Below are 23,457 nucleotides of genomic sequence, written 5' to 3' on the forward strand. Positions count from 1 at the left end.
CAAACTGGCTCTTGAGGGTATATCGACCGATGTGGAAAAGGGTTCTCTCAAGGCAGAACATTTGAAAACCACTGGTCTAAAGCAATGGCATAGACACATTAGAATTATGTTCATATAAAACCTGTACAGGTGTATAGAGCTTGGGAAAAGTCTAAGAACGGCGTTTGAATGAATTATTGCAGTTACTTGACACAGAAATGGTAACATAAACACGTCAGAGAAATAAACCAACTTGTACTGAACTATGTCATACATGAATGTTTGAGTTCTACCAAAATGGCTACAGACCAGCCATGTGTGCATCTGAGAGACAAGGAAAGCTCTGGAAACTACCAAGTAATCAAGCTGCTGTGATAAAGGGAGGTGACAGTTTGGAATTTTTTTATTTCACACTATTTATCCAAATGAAATTAGTTTTAAAGTAATCAGACTTAAAAGGTGCAAACTGGTGGGTAGATAGATCTCCCCCTCAGAAATCTGCTTTTAACTCCAATTTTCCCCTCAGAAATCTGCTTTTAACCCCAATACTTCGGACTTGTAGGCTCTCTAAAGACCTTGGCTGGTAATCTAGATATGAAAAAAATAATAACTCAGATGTCGACTCGCTGGAAATTCATTGTTACACTTCCAAACAAAGCATACAGACAAGTAAAGCAGAAACGGCCAGTGCTTAAATGTGACGGAGACAGTCACATGATCAGTGTTCCCTCTAAGCTGAGTTAGTGTGAGCTAGCTCACAGTTTTTTAGCTTCCGGCTCACACATTTTTGTCTTAGCCCGGGAAGGATGGCTCCAGAGCAAACTAATTTATGCAGCAGCCAAATCACTTGCTCACAACTTTGATGCCGGTAGCTCACAGAGTAGAATTTTTGCTCACAAGATTCCACAGCTTAGAGGGAACATTGGTCATGATTTCATGATTAACTGTGAAAATGGGATACCAATTGGTGACTCTCCCAAAATTTCTCTCGTCTGCAGTACGAACAGGGCAAAACTATGACAAGATCCACGGGGGCACAGGGCACTGAAGAGCAAACCTTTCATCACCACCTTAGCTACTCGGTAGCCTGTCTTTGCAATGGCCCATGGCTCCCGGTTGCCCCAGCCTCCAGGAGAACGTGGGACAATTCTAAGCAATTTTGGAGCAGATAAACAACACAATCCACCAGGAAGATTTCCTAAAAAGAGGCTTGTGAAGACGACCTTCTTCATGGATTGTGCCCACTTGGCTGTACGGGGGGAGGGGGGGGATCCCTACCCAAATCCAGTGTATCCTTTGTGGAGTGGCAAATGATAACATCAGTAATAATATCTGTGCAAAATATGCCTTTCAGAAACCAGTGTCTACAACTAATGTTTTAAAAACAAAGTAACTTTACATACCCTTCCCCCCCTTCCCCCACCCCCCATTACACCAAGAGGCAGCGTCATCCGGTTGACGGAGCGTCTATGGTTCAAAGCCTCACTCGGTCATGGACATGCTTGTTCATTGGTCTCGGGCATACCATTTTCCCTCAGTCTCAGTTCCCCATCGGAAACATGGGAATATTAGTGACTTAACCTCGTCAGATTGTTGTCAGGGCAAAGAGGTAAGGGTTGTAAAGCTCTTTTCAAACTAAAAGTGCTACAGAAACTATTAATATTAAGAAACCCCAAGTGGTCAGTCCGGGCTTTGCATCCAATCTTGCATTTCAAACTACTGAAAATAAAAACAAAAACAGAGCTCCACCTCAGACTTCCAGGGCTGTTAAGATGAAAACTATTGCTCGGAAATACAACAAACCACTTGGCAATCAGGTTCTGATCTGAGGAATAAAACAGCAGCAGTGTTCACGTCTACAGACTGCCTTAGGGTCGCTCTTGAATCCCTCTAAGTGAGACGTTTCCCGTAAGGAAGCCATTTTGTACTCCTATCTGCCATGTTTTCTTTCAGTAAACACAAGATCCACTCCAATACCAGGTACCTGGAACTGAGCTCCCATACCACCATTTCTGTCCTTTGACTCGTCCAATGAAATGGAGCACTCGGAAGGATACGGGAGCTGCAAGAAAGTTGGTTGACCTCAGGGGCGGGGAGGGGGAGAGAAGGAAACAGACTCCTGTTTTCCTCAAAAAAAAAAAAAAAGCACCCAACAAAATGTACCCTCTTCTTTGTCACCTAGCAAAAGTCTCAGTTCATAAATTAGATAAGTCTTCCATCAAATAAGTTAAAAAAAACAGAAGAAGAAGAAGAAGAAACGGTAGCAATTCTGTTTCTCTGGCTCAGTGCCAGGCAGAGGCTAGTTCGCTTAGACTCCAAGTCACTGTTCACAATATCTGAGTTTGTAAATCTTCACATCAGTGCAGGAAGTTTCCAGATAATTCTTGTGTCTGTGTGAAGGGGCTGGTTTAGAGAGAGGCTCAACCCAGGCAGGAAGAGGGCTCGATGAACAGCAAGGGGGGGTGTCCTTCCCGGCCTTCCCGGGGCACACCGCTCGGAGATGTCCAACACCGTCCGTATTGCACAAGTAACGAAGGAAGATGGCCTCTCAGCAGTCTCGTCCACACAATCAGTGATCTCTGCACATGGGCAAGTTCACAAAAGTGAAGACGTTAAACTCTGTCAAGATGGAGAAACACAAAAAGATGCCATAGAGGAAAAGGCACACGGTCCCCAGCTTCTTATCCAGCTTCCACTTGTTCAAGTGAACACCAAACACCTACAAAACACACAAGAAGAGCTTGTTTTTATACCCCATTTTTCTCTACCTTAAGGACCGATTTCCCACAAGCGCTGCTCCCTTTTGCCCCGATGGTACGTGTCAATTTCACACAAGCTGCTGTGTGGCCCGCATTTTGCCCCGGGCAGCTTTGCGTGATTTCCCCCGCGTCTACTCAATCCTGTTTTTTGAGGAGGCCTTCAACGGGAGAGCATCCAAGAATAATTCAACACATTTTCTGCAGAGGGGTGGCACTGAGGGGCAGGCCCAGCCTACCTGCTATCTTGGGGTCTCATTTAATCTTTTACTCGTGCTAGGTTAACAGAAAGCAATTGAAACATTTAGAAAATCGCGTTTCAGTTGACTTGTTAATTGCATTTCTATAGACTATAAAGTTAATTGGCTGTGTACATATTTCTAGCTCTGGCTTTGTGTTTATAGCAGACTGAACTAGTCTGGATTATGGAAGATTGACCGGGGGGAGGGGGGCTCACATGATTTTCTTTCTTCTTGAGTTAGGATTCCACCCCTGCCGCAAAAAGAATGTGATGTTCCATAGCAGCACCAACTTTTCCACAAATCCGATCAAAGGAAGACAACGTGCTCTTCCGCATTCTCATTTTCCTCACTTGTAAATTCCTGTTTCTTCAGGGTTTCCCCCCCCCTTTTCCACACTTGTTTTGCTCCCTCTAGTGGTTGATTCAATATTATACCCCTTTATGTCTGGCAGGTTTTTATGCCAGCCAAAAAGCGACGTAATACCAAATCGACCACTAGAGGGAGCAAAACACATGCAGAACACACACAACCCTCCAGAAGAAACAGGAAAATAAGAATGCAGTAAAGCCCGATATCTGATTTGTTGCAGAGAGGTAATTCTATTAGTCTGTTGAAGCAAAGTCAAACAAGCATCCAGGGGCACCTTAAAGACTCTCAAGATTTATTTCTTTTCTTTTTTTTAACGATTTATTTATGTATTTTCCGTTACAAAAAACAAATAAAATTCATTTTTATACATAACATTCTTTGGAGTGGATAGGTGGCACTGGACCCCAGATAAACTTTCCAAATGTTATAAGAATGTTACGGATGCTTGTTGGAGATGTAAAAATTTGACAAGACAAAAAGTTGCTGTACAAGTTCAGGTTCTTATGCATAACAATAATAATTTAATATATGTTCTTTTGTTTCAATAGCTGAACATCCAGAGACCGAAGTCCCAGCACGAGACGAACTTGCATAAGAACCTGAACTTGTACAGCAACTTTTTGTCTTGTCAAATTCTCTAGAGCTGCTGGGTCCTTGTTTGTTTCTTTGGAGATGTAAAAATAACATAGGAACTTTTTACCATACTTGGTGGAGATGTGAAAATATATGCGGTTTTTGGAAAATGGTTAAAAAAATTGATAAAAGAGATAACAGATATAGAATTGCAACTCCGTCCTGAAACTTTTCTTCTGAACATAGTACCAGATAGATTAAATAAGGACGATCACTGTGTTATCCTATATATTCTCACAGTAAGCAGAATCCTTGCAGCTAAAAAATGGAAAACGGATACAATACCTAGAAGAGATGAGATAATCGAAAAAACCCTTGAAATAGCGGAAATGGACAAATTAAACCAAATACTAGCAGGAAGAGATGATAATGCATTTAAGAAAAGGTGGTAGATAAATGGCTGGGGGAAAAATGTATAATGTACACTCCAAAGATTTATTTCAATATGGGATTCTGCGAATCACAGCTCCTTCCCTCAGATATCTAACATTTGATTGGACCGCTCGTCCCGCTCATCAAAGCAACACACATAAGGACGATTTACTTACAGTGACAAAAACTGATGCCAGCAGCAGGCCCACAGAATAGATAAGTCCCCGACTGTTCAACTGAATCTGAAAAGTTCATGTAAACAGTTTCCGAGTTATGCACTTGTTTCTAATTGAGAGCACTTATAATCAATAGAAATCTGTATTCGGAAAGTTTAAAATGTGAGAAATGACACGTCATAGCCTTTTCAATCAAAGAGGACATTAGGTCCTGGAGCTCCCCCCCCCCCCCGGGTTCTGTCTGTAGTAACGTCCCGCATTTAACCTACACAAAAACAATGAGAAAAAGGAAATTCCATCTCTGTCTACAAGGATAGTTTATAGCAGGGGCGGCCGAAGTTGCTTAACGTAAGAGCCACATAGAATGAACGTCAGCTGGCTGAGAGCTGCAAGACAAATATTACACACACGTTAAATGAGACTGCCAAAAATAAAAACAAAAGGGGTAAAAACAGATATTGATAATAATATTTATTTGCCCAATGATATTTATTTGTCAAAGAGAGAGAGAAAGAGAGAGAGAGAGGTGGAAAGAATGAAAGAGGTGGAAAGAAAGAGAGAGAAACAAAGAAAGCAAATAGATGGGAAAGTGAGGGAGGGGGAAGGAAGGAAAAGAGAGAGAAAGGAAGGAAGGGAGAAAGGGAGAAAGAGAGAAAAAGAGAAAGAAAGGTGGAAAGAACACTGGCTGCGGAAGGGAAGCCCGATCGGGGACGCGTGCCTCCCCTTCACTTCCTCAGCTGCCCTGCCGGGAGCCGCACAATAAGTGTGAAAGAGCCGCGTGTGGTTCCCGAGCCGCGGTTTGGCCACCCCTGGTTTATAGGGAAGAAATATGTCAGCTTCTTGTCCAAGCAAGACAACAGGCTCCCTAACACCACGCTGCGCTGCTGGCACAAGTCAACAGCTTTAAACACTGCAGCATCAGAACGGCCTCGTCACATGAGATTATATGTCTGGGATCCTGATTGCGAAGGAGCCCATGGCAACATGTTAGGGATGCCAGCCTCCAGGTGGGGCCTGGGGATCCCTCAGAATTACAGCTCATCTCCAGACAGCAGAGATCAGTTCCCCTGAAGAAAGTGGATGCTTTGGAGGGTGGAGCCTAGAGCACTGTACCCCATCGGGGCCCCTGTCCTCCTTAGATTCCATTCCCAAATTTCCAAGAGTTTCCCTCGATCCCAACCTGGATCTGGCAAACTTACCCCCACATCCCGCTCACTGGTGGTTGGGGGGCAGGGGCGACAACCCTACAACTTTTTTGTACCAGCCAAGAGAAGAAGAAGAAGAGGAGGAGGAGGAGGAGATTGGATTTATACCCCGCCCTTCACTACCCAAAGGTGTCTCAGAGCGGCTTACAAACTCCTTTCCCTTCCCCTCCCCACAACAGGCACCCTGGGAGGTAGGCTCCTAGCTCATGTCACCACTAGGGCAGGGGTCCCCTACCTGGTTCCCGCTGGCCACGTGGTTTTTAGAAGAGGAGGAGGAGGAGGAGATTGGGTTTATACCCCGACCTTCACTACCCAAAGGAGTCTCAGAGCGGCTCACAAACTCCTTTCCCTTCCCCTCCCCACAACAGACACAAACTGCTCTTTTTCAAGAACAGCTCTGACAGAACTATGGCTTGCCCAAGGTCATCCAGCCAGGTGCAAATGGAGGAGTGGGGAATCAAACCCGGTTCTCCCAGATTAGAGTCTGCGCACTTAACCACTACACCAAACTGGCTCTCCAGAGAAAGGATGTCTGGGAACCATTAAGGGTCCAGCAGAGCAGGCCACATTAGATGCAACAGAACTGCAGATCTGTTGTGCTCACGGCAGCGCCGTCTCCTGGCGGAAGAAGCCATCCCTTGATGCAAGGGTGGTGCCGTCTGAGAGGAAGGCCCTTTCTGCACTCTCCTTTTCATCCATGTTCACCGTGGTGTCCTCCAAGCAATTCGGCACTGAAATCGAATCCAACCTTCTTTTTAATCCAGGTCCCCCCCCCCTTCTGCACTAAAATCGAGTTCAACCTGCTTTTTATTACGCCCCCCCCATTCTGCATTACATGACCCCCCCTTCAGTGGTCAGCCCAGTTCCAGCCTGCTGTTGCCCCGGGTTATTCGGATGCTGTTTTGCTGTGTACTTAAATGGCCTCGACTCGAATACGGAGAAAATCCACAGTGGCCGGCCACTGTGGAAAGGACCTGTTTCACAGCCGTCACCACGACAAATCCATGGGAACCAGACCTCGTGACTGAAAGAAAACAGCTATTTGGGGGGGCGGGGGGCAATGTTCCCTCTAAGCTGTGGAGTCTTGTGAGCAAAAAATTCTACTCTGTGAGCTACCGGCATTGAAGTTGTGAGCCAGCAATTTGGCTACTGCATAAATTAGTTTGCTCTGGAGCCATCCTTCCTGAGCTAAGGCACAAATGTGTGAGCCGGAGGCTAAAAAACTGTGAGCTAGCTCATGCTAACTCAGCTTAGAGGGAACACTGGCAGTGGGGGATTGTTGATTACGTTCCATGAGAGACAGAGGCAGCTGAAATGGAGGTTTAGGCTGGAGACAGAGAACAGCTGCCCCCCCCCCCCCCCAGGGAACACGGTATTTTGAAAGAAGAATTGCTCCTTTTGTTGGGTAAACCCATCCTACTGTTGTCTCTGGTAAATAAGCCCAACAGGGTTTCGTACCGTTTCAAAATCCTGCCAAACCCGACTAGAGATGATGGTGGAATTAATCTATTCACTCAATCCCTGCCAGAGTTCTCCGGTCAGCCAGTCGATATATATGAAACACAACCATTCTTCCGACACATTTTACAAGGGCATAATCTAAAGTTGGTTAGTTCGTGTGTGTGTGTCGGGTTTGTTTTCTTTAGAGTGCGGGAATATTTTTAATGGCGAGTTGCCATTTGTTCGGGAGGCGCAGAGGAGAACTTAGCAGAGCAGTGTTCTTCCAAAGGTGATGGGTCGGCTTCCAGGGCTTGGTTGCTCAGCTGGCCTGACAGATGTACGGGCAGAAGAGAGAAAAAGCATTCGTCCATCACCCCAAAATAACTGTGGGGATAAAAGTTCACGCGCCCCGTCCAACAACACAGCCCTTGTTTGTTCAACAGCTGGACTGTTTAACTGTTCCGTGAATTTGTCTTTTAACCTAATGAGTGATTCAAATCGGAATTTTCTGCATCGAAGCAGATTTACTGAGTTGCCAGCTCAGGAAATAATGCTCCCACAGTACATCGGCAGCAGTTTTACCCATTTCTCGGTTACGTTTGAAAAACGGCAAACTTTGAAGACAGCCACAAAGCAGAAAACAAAATACTTCTTTTTTTTCTTTTGCTTCACACACAAGAATTTAGACAGCAACCACATCTGTCCTCAACGGGTGGGTCACGACCCAGGGTAAGGCAAATTGCACTATCAGCCTCTATATTTTTGTTAGGGTTTTTTTTAAAAAAGGGGCAGAGACATACACAGAGAGGAGGAGGAGGAGGAAGACTCTCTTTCCTGGCTGGCTTAGGGCCAAACGAAATGTTACATCTGAAACAAATTGGGACATGGGTCCGTGTCTCACAGAAGAACAGGGTGTCTTACCCCAACAGTGCTCTGCTGTTCCGTTCAGCTCTGGAGCACAGGGAAGTGGGAAGAAGGCCTTCCAGGCTCCCACCTGAGAAGTTTTCACCAGATGAAATGGCTACAGGGTGCCCGGTTTGCCCTTTCCTGGCTCCAGGTGTCCTAGGAAAATCATGTGCGGCCAGAGAACAGGCCAAACAGGTCCCTCACAGCCAGAGGTCATTTCGGGGGGGATGGCGGGGGATCGCAGTTCCCCCGGGTGAGGTACGGGGGGCGGGGCACATGACGAAGCCCCGCCCCCTGCTTCCGGCCGCCCTGCTTCCGGCCCTCATTCAGCCAGGAGGAGGCAGGAGAAGAGGGAGGGTAAGTTGCTTCCTCCCTGCCTCTCCCCACCCCTGCCTGCCTGGGGCCAGGGAGGGCCTTCGCGGGGCTCCCTCGCACTTCCACCGGCCTTGCAGGTCCACCACCGGGCCCCTCATGGGGCTCGGCAGTGGAGCTGCAAGGCCGCCGCTGGCGGCCGGGACCGTTGGGGGCAGGGTGTGTGGCCTTATGACACACTTCCGGTGATGTCAGGGTGTGTGGCCTTATGACACACTTCCGGTGATGGCAGGGGGTGTGGCATATGCTAATGAGTTATGCTAATGAGTTCCCCTAGCTCTTTTTCTACGAAACGACCCCTGCTCACAGCCATGGCCACTGGCAAAAACTGCTCAGCTGGAGGCTAGAAATCCTTCCTCCCTTCCTCACAGCGTTTTAGAGCCAAAAGAAGCAATGGAACACTGTTCAGGTAAGATATCCTGTTTCTCTGTGTGACAGTGATTCAGGACAAGCACCTGCGTCTCAACATGTGTCAGACGTAACATCTGTTTTGGCTCTTAGACCTGGTTGTAAAGGAAAGCAAGTGAGGATATACAAGACAAAGAGAGAGAACAAAGAACAAACTTCTCCAGTTGCCTGCACACAAAAGCTTATACCCAGAATTAAACTTTGTTGGTCTTAAAGGTGCCACTGGACTCAAACTCTGTCCTGTTGCTTCACACCAACATGGCTACCCCACCTGAATCTAAGAAAAAGAGATGATTTTGTTGTTCTTTCATACCACAGCTAGATGTCAGTCATAAAAGCTGTAAACGAACTGCAGGACAGTTCAGTACTATGAAGTGATTTAGCTGACTTCCTTGAATCATTATAATTATAAAAGGTAAAGGTTCCCTTGCTCGAAAGCCAGTCGAGTCCGACTCTAGGGTTGCGGTGCTCATCTCCGTTTCCAAGCCGAAGAGCCAGCGCTGTCCTGAGACGTTTCCGTGGTCATGTGGCCGGCATGACTAAACACCAAGGCGCACGGAACGCTGTTTCTATTATATGTTTAAATTATAATTATAACTGACTATTTTTAACAGATAGGCTGTGTGCATGTTGAAATAGTTCGAATAAATGCGACGAGACCGAATAATAAACAAAAAGGGCCTCATTTCCCCGGGGAAAATCCTCTGGGGTGAAAATTTGCCGGGACAGTTGGCAACAACAGATCTGAACCTCTGGAATGCACTCTGTCAGGAAGCTGCAGGGCCTGCAATAGACATCGCAGCTGTATTTCCTGGAACAAAGGCCAGATTTCATTGGGCAAAAGTTTTTGTTGGCAAACACCACGCAGTTTTCATCCAGCTGACCAACAGAGAGACAATTCTCCTCAGTTCAGGTATCAGTCATGCCACGTTGCAGGCAGAGGCAGGAAAATGAAAGAGGACACCCCAAACTACAGCTGAAAAACTGAAGAGGAACCAGAGAAACAGACACAAAGGAAAAACTGACAGAATAAAGTAACACAGTGGTCGCTCCCCCTGCTGGCCACAACATACTTCACAGCCTTGATGAAGAAGAAGAAGAAGAAGAAGAGATTGGATGTATACCCCGACCTTCGCTCGGAGTCTCAGAGCAGCTTACAAACTCCTTTCCCTCCCCCTCCCCACAACAGGCACCCTGTGAGGTAGGTGGGGCTGAGAGAGCTCTGAGAGAAACTGCTCTTTTTCAAGAACAGCTCTTATCAGAACTATGGCTTGCCCAAGGTCATCCAACAGCTGCGAGTGGCGGAGTGGGGAATCAAACCTGGTTCTCCCAGATTAGAGTCCAAGCACTTAACCACTACACCAAACTGGCTCTCTGTCAGACAGTCTTGACAGAATAGGGGTTCACCGCCATTTGCTCTCCCATTTCTGTAAGCTTCCAACGGACATGGAATGAGGGGATCTCAACAACTGCGCGAAAGACCTTTCTCTGCCAGCTCCCCCAAATACGGCTTACACTAGGGTTGCCAACATCCAGGTAGTTGCTGGAGACCTCCCGGAATTACAACTGGCCCCCAGAGAATAGAGATCAGTTCCCCTGCAGAGAATGGCTCCTCTGGAATCATATAGAGGAATTTCAGACAGACGATATAATCCGGAAGAGGAATGGTTCCCAAACGGTTTCTGGTCTGTCATTTCAGACAGAACCGTTTTAGAACTGGTTCCCTACCGGAATATATTTGTAATTTCAGACACAAACGCTTCTGTCCCGTTTAGGAAACGGGGCTGAAGCGTTTTACCTGTCAACCACTTCCAAGTAGTCTCCAGTTTCCTCTCCTGGTTCTGATGCGCTTTTTCCCGCCGTTTTTCACCCGCGTGGGCGATCTCCGGGTTTTTTTTTAAAAAATGTTTGCTTTATAGTGTTATAGCGCTATAGCACTATAACGCTATAATGGAACAGCAGTATATCAACCCCATTGGAATGCCTGGAGTGTTTTGTTATATTGCTATAGCGCTATAAAGCGAACATTAAAAAAAAAAAAAGCCGGCGATCGCCCGCGCGGGCGAAAAATGGTGGGGGAAAAGTGATGCAGTCTGAAATGGCAAACCGCTTCAGATCCAGCTCTTTACCAGAAGGGGAAAGCCATGTGTGAAATAGCAGCCCTATACCGATATACTCCATGACGAATCAAAAACAGCTTAAAAAGGGTAATGTAAAATTCGACATAGAGTTGGAAGGGACCCTCAGGGTCATCTAGTCCAACCCACTGCACAGTGCAGGGATTCACAACTACCTCCCCTGCATGCACCCCCAGTGACCCCTGCTCCATGTCCAGAAGATGGCAAAAAAAAAACAACCCTCCAGGATCCCCAGGCAAACCAGCCTGGAGAAAAATTGCTTCTTGACCCCAAAGTGGCGATCAGCATTTCCCTGGGCGTGTAAGAAAGGGCCATGAGAACTAAGCACTGAGGCAACCCTTCCTGCCCTCCCTCTCTCTCGTGATCCGCCTAAGTTCACAGAATCCGCATTGCTGTCAGATGGTCACCTGGCCTCTGTCTGAAAACCTCCAAAGAAGGAGAGGTGGATTGTATGACATTATACACTGCTGAGCTCCCCCCCCCAAAACCCCGCCCTCCCCAGGATCCACTCCCCAAATCTCCAGGTATTCCCCAACCCAGAAGAGGCGACCCTAGCTTACACCAAGTCAAACCACTGGTCCATGTAATTCAGCATTATCTACTCAGACAGGTACCAGTCCTCCAAGACACCTGATTGAACAACCTTCACTTCTTCTTCTGTTTTGCTTCTTCTGGATATTGTGTCACGTTCAATGCATGCAACGAGTACGCAAATGGCACACACATTCACACTATTATCCAGCCCGCCCGCCCGCCCGCCCAGATGTTCTGGTGTCAACCCAACCTGGCCCGCGGCTTTGAGGCAAGAGCAGGGAAACGAAAGGGGTGAGGCAAGAAGAAAAAGATGGAGGAGGAGGAGGAAGAGAAGAAGAAAAGGAGGAGGAGGAGATTGGATTTATACCCCGCCCTTCACTTGGAGTCTCAGAGTAGTTTACAGCCTCCTTTCCCTTCCCCTCCCCACAACAGACACCCTGTGAGGTAGGTGGGGCTGAGAGAGCTCTTTCGAGAACTGCCCTTGAGAGAACAGCTCTGAAAGAACTAGTGACTGGCCCAAGGTCACTCCAGCAGCTGCATGTGGAAGAGTGAAGAATCAAACCCGGTTCTCCCAGATTAGAGTCCGTGCTCTTAACCGCTACCCCGAACCATCAGGCCTGGCTCCTGTGCAGGCAAAGGCAGGGGGAAGCAAGGAACAAAACAAGTTCAGTGCTGAAGGCTGATCTGTAACGTATTCAATGAGCTGCCTATTGAATGCATAGTGTTGTGAAACATCTAACTGAATTGCCATGTTGAGCTTCGTCCTGGGCTAGGATCCAAATACATCCAATCAGGTTACTAGCCCAGGAACTAACATCCAATCACTTCACAGCAAGCTCCCTGAGCGGGAACGCTTGTGATTGGTCTTTATTGGGACAACCTCATTGGTTGGTAATTGTACAGTGGGCGTGGCTATATTAGCCGGGAATGTTTAAAAGCAGGACAACTGCAATGGAAAAGCTGAACCGTTCTGTTCTGGCTATCTGATGTTGATCCGTGTTGGAGTTGTGTTCGAGTTGGAAGAATAAAGTTGTGTTCTTGCTGAATCACTCTCTGACCGCTTTGTTAAGCGAGCGACTTAACATGATCTATAGGTCAGCTGGTCTTCTGGCTGTTCAGATCAGTGAGCAAGAGTGATCTGGAAGCTTCAGTCGGGATCACGGGCATCCACTGATCCACTTGGGCCTACTGGTGCAAGGTTACTTTTTCAACAGGTGAGGGCTAATCTCCCTTGTGGCGCCCCCCAACGAAACTTCATTTGCTGCCTCTCATTAAAGACCCCTTGCAGACCTGAGTCCTGAGAATCAGAGGTACAGAAATACTAAAGGAGAAAGGAAGCCCAGACGAGAGTCTCACAGACTGAAGCCGCCGCCGCCGTGTTCCCCTGGACAAATGAGGCAAATAAAATGGGAGGGGAAATTCAAATTGGAGGCACATTCTGTTGGAAATATGTGTGTCGCAAGGTCTAAAGTCAGCCGTTATAGGTTTAATCTGCTTATCTTGCATGCTATTGTTTAGACTGACCTGTAAGGGAACCTGGCAGAAAGCCAATGGAAAGAAAGCCCTGGAAACTGAAGCCTATTTACTAACAATCATTGGTCAATGCAGTCAGGTGATTTCCTTCTAGGGGTCAAGAACAAAGGAAGAATCTCCATCACTATCTATGTGTCTGTTGTTACAAGCAGGGCTATTTTCGGGCAGGAACGCACAGGAACGGAGTTCCGGCTGGCTCCCAGGTTGGCCACACCCAGCATGAACTCATTAGCATAATAGGCCACACCCAACAGCAGGAACTCATTAGAATTGGCTACATCAGGGGTGTGTGGCCTAACATGCAAAGGAGTTCCTGCAACAAAAAAGTCCTGGGTTTTGACAACAAATAAGGTAAACAGAATAAGAAGCAAAAGGTGGGTGTGGCTGGATGACCACACTTCTGGTAACATGGGAATGTGGCCTAACAGGCTAATGAGCTGTGCTGTCAGGGGTGTGGCCTAATATGCTAATGAGTTTATGCTGCTGGGTGTGGCCTATTATGCTAATGAGTTGCTGCTGGACTTTTTCTACAAAAAAAGCCCTAGTTACAAGCATGTAGTCTTAATTGTGTTTGTTGTTTTGTAGACTTTCCTGTGTACCCTTCCCTTTAGAAATAAAGATTTTTACACAGAAAGAAAATGCCTCCTCCCCAGTGAACAAAGATCCATCGCAACCTCTGAATATCGAACCATTTTTACCAGCTTTCCAACACATTCCACTTTTCGCAGCCGAGGAAGCTCCCATGCTTGGAGTCCCTGTGTGAATCACAGTTCTGAAAGGGGGGGGGGGGAAGCCAGAGCTTTGAGTCATACAAAAACTCCGCAGGCAGCTTCCTCAAAGGGTGGGTGATTCCGCTGTGCCCATCCATCAGGAGCCCTTGAATGATTCAGCCATGCCCAGTGCAGAAATATATAGGGTTGCCAAGTCCATCTTCCACCCCCAGCGGGGGACTTTGGGGGCGTTCCTGGAGGGGGCGGGGCATCCCCGACGTAATGACGTCACGTTGGGGACGTCCGCCGCCCCCACCACCACCTCCCCACGTGCCGGATCTCCCGAAACGGCAGTTCCCCTCAAGCGGAAATCGGGCTTGGGAGGAAGCACAGGCTTGGGAGGAAACACGGGTTCCACACACTTAAAGGGAGAGAGAGGGGTGGGTGTTGGGGGCGGGGCTTCCCCCGCCAGCCATCTGGCTGGGGGCGGGTAGAACCCCCCCCCAAAATGGGGGACCCCTGGCAAACCGGTGGGTTTGGCAACCCTAGAAATATATCAGAATACATCTTTTGTAAGTGGAGCGGAACAGGGGCTATTATCAGCAAGGGCCTATTAGAGAATATGGAGGTGGGTAGAGGAAAGAGGGACCCCCTGTAAGGGTCAGAAGGTGAGAGAAGCCGAAGAGAAAGGAGCCCCAGAGTTAGAGGGGAAAAGAGTGGCGAGGAAGAGGAGGAGGGTTACCAAGCTCCTGCTGAGACCTCAGGCAACAAGCTACAAAGGCCCTGTGGTGGGGCGGGGGTACAAGTGAAATGTCGCACCCCCAGTAGGTGCATGGTGCATTATTGCTAACAGCTCTTCCCTGTAATTTTTGCCTTATTGACCCCATATAGTCTCACATAATTACAAATGAGCACAACATGCTTTTAAGTACCAAACCTGAGCCTATGTTGTGCTTTTAATGATATTATGCATTTCTCAGCATTATGCATGCAGGGGCATCGTTATTAGCTGTACCCTCTCTGCAGGACGTGCTGGAAAGTTCAGCTATGTCCATGTGATTATTAACTCATTCCATTATACACAAAATAAATCAACACTCAGGCAGCTTCCAGTCCATGCAATGCATTCCACACCTAACTGGCTGCACGCTGGTGGCCTTGGTGGCTCAGAGTTTAAGACACTGAGCTGCAGACTGGAAGGTCTGTAGTTCGGCAGTTCGAGACCCGATTAACGCATGACGGAGTGAGCTCCCGTCTCTGGCCCCAGCCCCTGCCAACCTAGCAGTTCGAAAGCAAGAAATTGCAAGTAGATAAATAGGTACCACTTCGGTGGGAAGGTAACAGCGTTCCCTGCACCTCAGCGTCTAGTCATGCTGGCCACATGACCATGGAAACGTCTTTGGACAGTGCTGGCTCTTCGGCTTGGAAACGGAGATGAGCACCGCCCCCTAGAGTCGGATTCGACTGGCTTTCAAGCAAGGGAAAGCTTTACCTTTACTAATGTATATCCATTGGCTTTCTGGGCCATGTTATAAATATTTTAAATAAACTATACTTAGATCTTAGATCATTCAAGTTAGGCAGAAGAGGAAGAAGAAGAGAAGAGATTGGATATATACCCCGCCCTTCACTCGGAGTGTCAGACAAATTACTTTCCCTTCCCCCCCCCACCACAACAGACACCCTGAGAGGTAGGTGGAGCTGAGAGAACTCTGACAGAAACTGCTCTTTCAAGGACAGCTCTGACAGAACTATGGCTTGCCCAAGGTCATCCAGCAGCTGCAAGTGGAGGAGTGGGGAATCAAACCCAGATTACAGTCCGCACACTTAACACCAAACCACTATACCAAAAATGAAAAGGGTCTTAAAGGGCAACTGAGAAAGAAAAGTTCCGGTAAACATAGAACTTACAGAGGAGCCATAATTTACTGCTAGGGTCTGTAGGGACCATGGAAGGCCAAGGCCGATCAGAATGTCAAAAACGTTGCTTCCGATGGAGTTCGACACAGCCATGTCTCCCATGCCTGCAGAAACAAGAAATCAGGAAGAGTCAGAATCATTTCCAAAGGGAGTTTGCAATCCTAAACCCGATTGTTCTTCCCAGAGTTACCACTGACATATGCTTTGTAAATGTACGGGCTCCCTGTCTTACTCTAGCTGCCCTGCCTTCCTGCTTCAATGGCAGATGGTGACCACTTGTTTAGATTGATCACAGCATTCACATAATATTCCTGATGGCCACAGGCTGCTCCCTCGGTACACACAAATACCACGGACAAAACATTTCACACAGGGTTGCCAAGTCCATCTTCCACCCCCAGCAGGGGACTTTGGGGGCGCATCCCCGATGTGATGACATCACGTTGGGGATGTCTGCCGCCCCCCTCACCCGCCCGTGCGCTGGATCATCAGAAACAGCAGTTACCTGCACTTAAAGGAGCCAACGTTTCCCTTTTAAATGCAGGAGCCGGTGTTTCCCCTTTAAGAACAGCCGCATTTCCCTTTTAAGAGCACGAAGCTGCCATTTCCCTGCAAGCTTGCAACGATCGGGCTTGGGAGGAAACACGGGTTCCACACACTTAAAGGGAGAGAGAGGGGTGGCTGTGGGTGTTGGGGGTGGGGCTTCCCCCGCCGGCCATCTGGCCGGCAGCGGGTAGAAACCCCCCCAAAAAACAAGGGACCCCTGGCGAACTGGGGAGTTTGGCAACCCTAATTTCACACCTGTCCAATTTGCTTACAGACCTCAACGGTTTAGGTACCTACAATTTCATTTCAGTAAAAAATATACAGATCCCAAGGAATATTGCGTTACAGGTCTAGCTAGAAGGGACCGAAGCCAATGTAGGCCACAAAACTCAATAAAAAAGAAGAACAAAGAAAAGAAGAGTTGTTTAAGATGTCCCGAGGATGGAACAAATGACTGAACAAATCTTTTTTAAAAATTGCCCCATTTATCAAAGAAGTTAAACATGAACTGCAAGTCTCGTAATCTACGCTTGCTCCACAGTACACTATGTGGGCCCTTCACATACGTGGATAGCCCGAATGGGAGAATGAGCCTGAACTTCAGTCACAAGCTCCATAATATCCTAAAATCAACAGCCTGATTGGCTCCCATGGCGCAACGGGCCAATCAGGAAAGACTATGACTTTCGGTGGGGACAAACCGTATTGGTCCTAAGCGCTCACTCACGATTGGACCTTTCTGTTCTAGGGGTGTGGTTTAGCCAGTTCCAAACTGTATATAAATTGAGGTTGTTCTATGTGTTCTTGTTGTCGTGTTCTGTTCTAATAAACTGAAATCACTGGTTAAGAATGAGCTGTCTGATCTCAAGTTACAACACCTAACCTTCTGCCGATGGTCAAGAGGGCAGGCTGAGGGAGAGAAGAAAAAGCCCCAGACTGCACTCTCAGTCTCAAGCCAAACAGAATCTCAGGTCAAGTTAACATCCGAACAGGTCACACAGGGCTCTTTTTGTAGAAAAAGCCCAGCAGGAACTCATTAACATAATAGGCCACACCCAACAGCAGAAACTCATTAGCATATTAGGCCACATCCATGACAGCACTGCTCATTTGCATATTAGGCCACACCCCCATGTTACCAGAAGTGTGGTCATCCAGCCACACCCACCTTTCCCTTCTTATTCTGTTTAGCTTGTTTGTGGTCAAACCAGGGCTCTTTTTGTAGCAGGAACTCCTTTGCATGTTAGGCCACACACCCCTAATGTAGCCAATCCTAATGAGTTGTTGGGTGTGGCCTGTTATGCTAATGAGTTCCTGCTGGGCGTGGCCAACTCGGGAGCCAGCTGGAACTCCGTTCCTGTGCGTTCCTGCCCAAAAGTAGCCCTGTGTCACCAGATGGGAATGCGTGTCCTCAGGCGTGACCCAGCCTACCTTGTCTTGCTACAATAAGGCTCGCCATGCAGTCCGGTACGCTGGTTCCAGCTGCCAGAAAGGTGATTCCCATGATCACATCTGGAATACCCAACGTGTAGCCAATGATGGTGACCTAAGGAAATGAAATGCACCATCAGGACACTGTCGCTCATTAAGGATGTAGACAAAAGACTACACGAGCTAGTACCTGTTTTCCACTGGGAGGAGGGCAACTCTACTTACCTCAGGCTTGCCATCTCCAGCTTCCTGGAGATTTGGGGGCAGAGTTTGGGGAGGGGAAGAAACTCAGTAGAAACTACTAAAAATCTGGGGTAGGATTTTAATTTTTGTAGCACAGAGGATACGCAGCCCCACATAGCCAGTTCCAAGGCAACGTCGGGCTAACTCGGTCCTGAAGTTTCAGTTTCAAGGCTTGTCTGTGTAAGCCCAAATGCAGAGGCTCTAGAGCTCAAAAGAGGCAGCAGATTTGGGGAAGTGTTTCTATGCAGTCCTCATGATTAATTTATGGAATTTGGTGCCACTAAATAAAGTGATGGCTTAGACGGCCTCCGAAGGGGGAGTGAGACCAGTTCATGGAGGACAGACCAGTCAAGGACGATGAGCCACAATGCATCTAGAATAGTACAATTCTACTAAAGGCTGAGGTGAAAAACCATGGGCGAGGGTCCTATCCATGGGCTTCCGGAGGCCTATGTCTGGCCACTGTTGGGAACCAGATGCTGGATTAGATGGATTTTTATTATGATTTAGAACAGCTCATGGAAGAAAAGATAGATCCATGAAAAAATAGATCAATGAAAGATCCATGAAATTGCTGAGCGGTCGGGTTAGAACGGATAAAAGGAAGTACTTCTTCACCCAAAGAGTGATTAACACTTGGAATTCACTGCCACAGGAAGTGGTGGCGGCTACAAGCCTGGACGGCTTCAAAAGGGAATTAGATAGGCATATGGAGCAGAGGTCCATCAGTGGCTATTAGCCACAAGGTATAGATAGGAACTCTCAGTCTGGGGCAAGTGATGCTCTGTCATCTTGGTGCTTGGGGGAGTCAACAGTGGGAGGGCTTCTAATGTCCTGGCCCCACTGGTGGACCTCCTGATGGCACTGGTATTTCTGGCCACTGTGTGATACAGAGTGTTGGACTGGATGGGCCTTTGGCCTGATCCAACATTGGCATCTCTTATGTTCTTAGGTTCTTATCAAGGTGGGCAGTCGTGTTCGTCTGAAGCAACAGAACAAAGTTAGAGTCCAATGGCACCTATAAGACCAACAAAGGCCCTGGCCACACGTGCCGGAAAACGCGGGGGGGGGGGGCTTGGCTATTTGTGCCGCCGCATTCTGATCCGCCATTATGCGATCAGACACGACAGTGGCACACCGGGGTTTTGTCCTTCGGCACGCGCTGCAAAGAGGACAGCCAGAGGGAACACACCGACCGAGTCTGTCTGCAGCCCATGGCAAACCATTTGCTAGTAGATCTTTGCAGGTACTTTTTAACTGCACATCTTCAGAGGTACGCCATGGGTTGGCCATGGGTGCGCTACGCTTGCCAGATGTTGCGGTGTGATCATGCCCCAAAAATCCGCCCAGCATTCGCGCCTTTCGCGCGGCAAATTCTCCGTGTGACCGGGGCCCAAGTTGTATTCAAGACCTGAGCTTTCGTGTGCATGCACACTTAATCAACCATTGAAATGGAATTACAGATCATGGTTGTATATTACAGGTAGCTTGTCAGATCAGCATGCAAAATAGTGAAAATATTTTTAAACAGATCAAATGAATGTCAAGCTGCGTTTCTGGTTATCATCTGTTTCGCTTCAACTGGGGGGACGGGGACAACAAGGGTAATAGATATGTTAGGAGATTGATGTGTCCTAATAAGGATACTCATGAATAATGTTCCCGCTAAGCTGTGGAGTCTTGTGAGCAAAAATTCTATTTTGTGAGCTACGGGCATTAGAGTTGTGAGCAAGCGATTTGGCTACTGCATAAATCAGTTGGCTCTGGAGCCCTCCTTCCTGAGCTGAGACAAAAACGTATGAGCCGGAGGCTAAAAAACTGTGAGCTAGCTCACATTAACTCAGCTTAGAGGGAACACTGCTCATGAAGCTCAAACGCTCTCCAACATTCAGCAGGTCCAATACGTACCATCCATACCATCACATAGGAAAAGGCTGCGATCCAAAGGGTAGATGCAGTGAAGGTGATCAGGAACCATTTCTCCCAGCGGGGCTTATTACAGTTGGGTACCGTGAAGTACATAAGGAGACACAGGGGCCAGGAGAACAGCCACTTGGCAACTTCCATCTTTCCTGCTACAAAAACATAGGAAGAAGTTCCTTTAGTTCCGAGAGCAGAATTAAAGACACAGTGAGAACAACACATAAATGCTGCGCTGAGTAATTCCTGCCCTCCTGGGCCAGTGACTCTCAGCTCTAAACTGAATCATGAGACAGTAAAGAGGGTCTGAGGTCTCCACATCCAGTAGGAAACTTCACATATGGTAGAACAGATCTTTATTTATTTGGGGATGTATATGCCGCCTCTCCAGAAACCTGCTCAAGGTGGGTCACAAAGCAAAAAACAAAAACAGGCCCCGGTCACACGGGCCGGATATCGCGGGGGAGAGGTGTGGCTAATTGCCCCGGCACCATTTGATCCGCGATTATGCGATCAGACGCGCTGGCAGCACACCACGGGTCCTTCCCTTGGCACCAGTGGGTAAACCAGGGACCGGAGGGGAATGCTGCGAGTTGGCACAATCACACCACGGGAGTCTGGAGGCAGCCCGTGGCAAACGTTTACTAGTACCTTGGAGGTACTAGTTTTTAAACTCGCATTGTCGGCGGTAAGCCACGGGTGCGCTCCACTTCCCAGATGCTGGGGTGGGATCGTGCCCGGATAATCCGCCCACCATCCGTGCCTCTCCCGCGGCAACTTTGCCGTGTGACCGGGGCCACAATAAAGTTTAAAAAGCAAAAGAAACTAAAACAAGCGATAAAAACGAACCGGGGGCATAAAATCAGCGTCAAACGTTCCGTCACCTAAAACGATACTGACAGAACCGTCCCTCGAGCAAACTACAAAAACAGCTTTAAAAGATGGGAGTCACACGGTTTCGTCTCGGTTCTGACTCTTGTACCCTAGCTCAAATATTATTTATCTGGATTTTCGCTGAATGAAGTAAGCCTGTCTTATTTTGGTGTTTCTCATGCATTCTCTGATTTCATGTACCAGAGAAGAGCCAGAGTCCAGGAGCACCTTAAAGAGTAACAAAATTAGGGGCAGGGGATGAGTTTTCGTGTGCCACTGCTCACTTCTTCAGATAGCTCATCCCCTGCCACACGTTTTCTTAATCTTTACGGTGCTCCTGGACTCTGGCTCTTTTCTACTGCTACAGACAAACCTCTCCATCTAGTTCCAAATGTTATCTAAATCCAGGCAATGGCATTACATTCATTGGCCCCTGCCACACGAGGGGAAAAAACACCAAAATAGACACACCACGGCGGGATCCCATGGATCCCATGAGCCGTGGCGCCGTTGCTCCCCGGCACGATCAGATGCCGGGGAGGAAGCCACAGTCGGGAGACCGAGGCAGCCGGCTGCGCATGCATGCGCATGCGCAGTTTGACCAGGAGCCAGGGATGCGCCGGCAGAAGGACACACCGGCGATCCCATGGCCGTGCTTGCCGCGGCCGTTCAGGTAAGACCTCCTCAGGAGGTGGTTTAGTTTAGATGCGGGTTTTCGGCCGGAAGGGCCGGATCGGGGACGGGTGCACGTTTCCCAGATGTTGCGGTGGGATCGCGCCCGTTTGCTGTGCCCCCGATCCGTCTCTCTCTCGGCCCAAAACCTTTCGTGTGACCGGGGCCATTGTGAGGCAAACAGCTGAGGGAAAGCCAGGCCTGGACTCCTGAGGACCCTGAAGACCACCCTGGGAAGAGGCCAAGGCAGCCTCTGTCTGACGTTTCTCTCAGCTACTTAGCCAGGCCCCCGGTACCTCAGAAAAGTTAGCCACGAAAGGAGAAATCAGAAAACCATACAGCTAAAGAAGCAGGCCAGCCACTCTACAGTGGTCTCTGCTTGTCCCCGGAAGAACCTTGCAGGTGGCTCATTTTCACCTCACAGCTGTAGCTAGCAGCCTAGGAGCATAATTCTAGGCAGCCACCGGCTCCTTGTGGCAGCCAAGTGCCACCGTATCAGGGACCAAGGCTCCCTCTGAGCTGTGGAGTCCTGTGAGCAAAAACCCTACTTGGTGAGCTCCTGGCATTAAAGTGGTGAGCGGGCGATCTGGCTGCTGCATAAATCAGTCTGCTCTGGAGCCCCATCCTTCCTGAGCAAAGACAAAAATGTGTGAGCTGGAGGCTAAAAAACTGTGAGGTAGCTCACACTCACTCAGCTTAGAGGAGACACTGGCAGGGACCACGGTAGGGTTGCCAGGTCTGGGTTGGGAAATACCTGGAGACTTTGGGGGTGGAGCCGGGAAAGGGCGGGGTTTGGGGGCGGGAGGGGCCTCAGCGTGGGACCATGCCACAGAGTCCACCCCCCAAAGCAGCCATTTTCTCCAGGGGAGGTGATCTCTGTCAGCTGGAGATCAGTTGTCAAAGCGGGAGATCTCCAGGCCCCACCAGGAGGCTGGCAACCCTAGACCATGGTGTTGCTCACATGTTCCACAGCTCTGCCTTATACTGGGAAACCTTCACCCTGGTGCAACGATGGGATCGTGGGGATAGTAAAATAAAAGACAGGCAAACTACTCTCAGGGGATGACTAAAATCACGTCCCTCCATTGTTCTGTGCGGTGGCTCACCAAACCACATGTCACTGAACCCTCAAGTGCTGGCACTCCTTCCACCCACCCCCCCACGACACTCTAAGAATCATGATTTGAATCGTGAGGGCCAGTGTGCTGTAGAGGTTAGAGTGTCAGACTAGAACCCAGGTTCAAATCCCTGCTCGGCCATGGAAGCCTGCTGGGCGACCTTGGGCCAGTCACACCCTCCGAGCCTCGCCCACTCCACAGGGTTGTTGTGAGGATAAAACGGAGGACAGGAGAACAATGTAGGCCACTCTGGATCCACAGTGGGCAGAAGAGCAGGGTATCAATGAATAAATAAAATTTTGAAAAGGCCAATTTAAATATTCTTTCCCTTTATCATTCAGGTACCTTCCAAACAAAAAATGCAGACTAATTTGTTGCTCTGCAAATAAAACATAGAAGAAGAAGAAGAAGAAGAAGAAGAAGAAGAAGAAGAAGAAGAAGAAGAAGAAGAAGAAGAAGAAGAGGAGGAGGAGGAGGAGGAGGAGGAGGAGGAGGAAGAGGAAGAGGAAGAAGAGGAAGAAGAAGAGGAAGAAGAGGAAGAAGAGGAAGAAGAAGAGGAGGAGGAGGAGGAAGAGGAGGAAGAGGAGGAGGAGAGGAAGAAGAAGAGGAAGAAGAAGAAGGAAGAAGAAGGAAGAAGAAGGAAGAAGAGGAGGAGGAGATTGGATTTGTACCCCGCCCTTCACTCGAGGTCTCAAAGCGGCTTACAAACTCATTTCCCTTCCCTTCCCCACAACAGACACCCTGTGAGGTCGGCGGGGCTGAGAGAGCTCTTTCGAGAACTGCTCTTTCAGGAACAGCTCTGAGAGAACTTGTGACTGACCCAAGGTCATTCAACAGCTGCAAGTGGTGGAGTGGGGAATCAAACCCGGTTCTCCCAGATTAGAGTCCACGTACAACCACTGCACCAAACTGGCTCTCATAGAACTGAGAAGCGCACAGAGCCTTTCCACAACTTCAGAAG

At 48.3% G+C, this 23,457-nt stretch overlaps 1 protein-coding gene across 2 annotated transcripts in view; it reads right to left on the reverse strand.

Moving 5' to 3' along the window:
* Positions 1 to 851: 851 nt before the first annotated feature.
* SLC24A3 (solute carrier family 24 (sodium/potassium/calcium exchanger), member 3) overlaps positions 852 to 23,457 on the reverse strand; it is a 90,161-nt gene continuing 67,555 nt past the window's right edge. For both annotated transcript variants that reach the window (XM_015406004.1, XM_015406003.1), the window contains exons 11-15: positions 19,822 to 19,988; positions 17,671 to 17,785; positions 15,685 to 15,797; positions 4,528 to 4,593; positions 852 to 2,698 (exon numbers count right to left, since the gene is read on the reverse strand). In XM_015406004.1, the coding sequence (XP_015261490.1) occupies positions 2,549 to 2,698; positions 4,528 to 4,593; positions 15,685 to 15,797; positions 17,671 to 17,785; positions 19,822 to 19,988 (611 nt within the window). In that variant the 3' untranslated portion in view covers positions 852 to 2,548. The remainder of the gene's footprint in view (positions 2,699 to 4,527; positions 4,594 to 15,684; positions 15,798 to 17,670; positions 17,786 to 19,821; positions 19,989 to 23,457) is intronic.

The sequence above is a fragment of the Gekko japonicus genome, unplaced genomic scaffold, assembly GCF_001447785.1.
Source record: "Gekko japonicus isolate JY-2015 unplaced genomic scaffold, Gekko_japonicus_V1.1 scaffold388, whole genome shotgun sequence".
Taxonomy (NCBI): Eukaryota; Metazoa; Chordata; class Lepidosauria; order Squamata; family Gekkonidae; genus Gekko; species Gekko japonicus.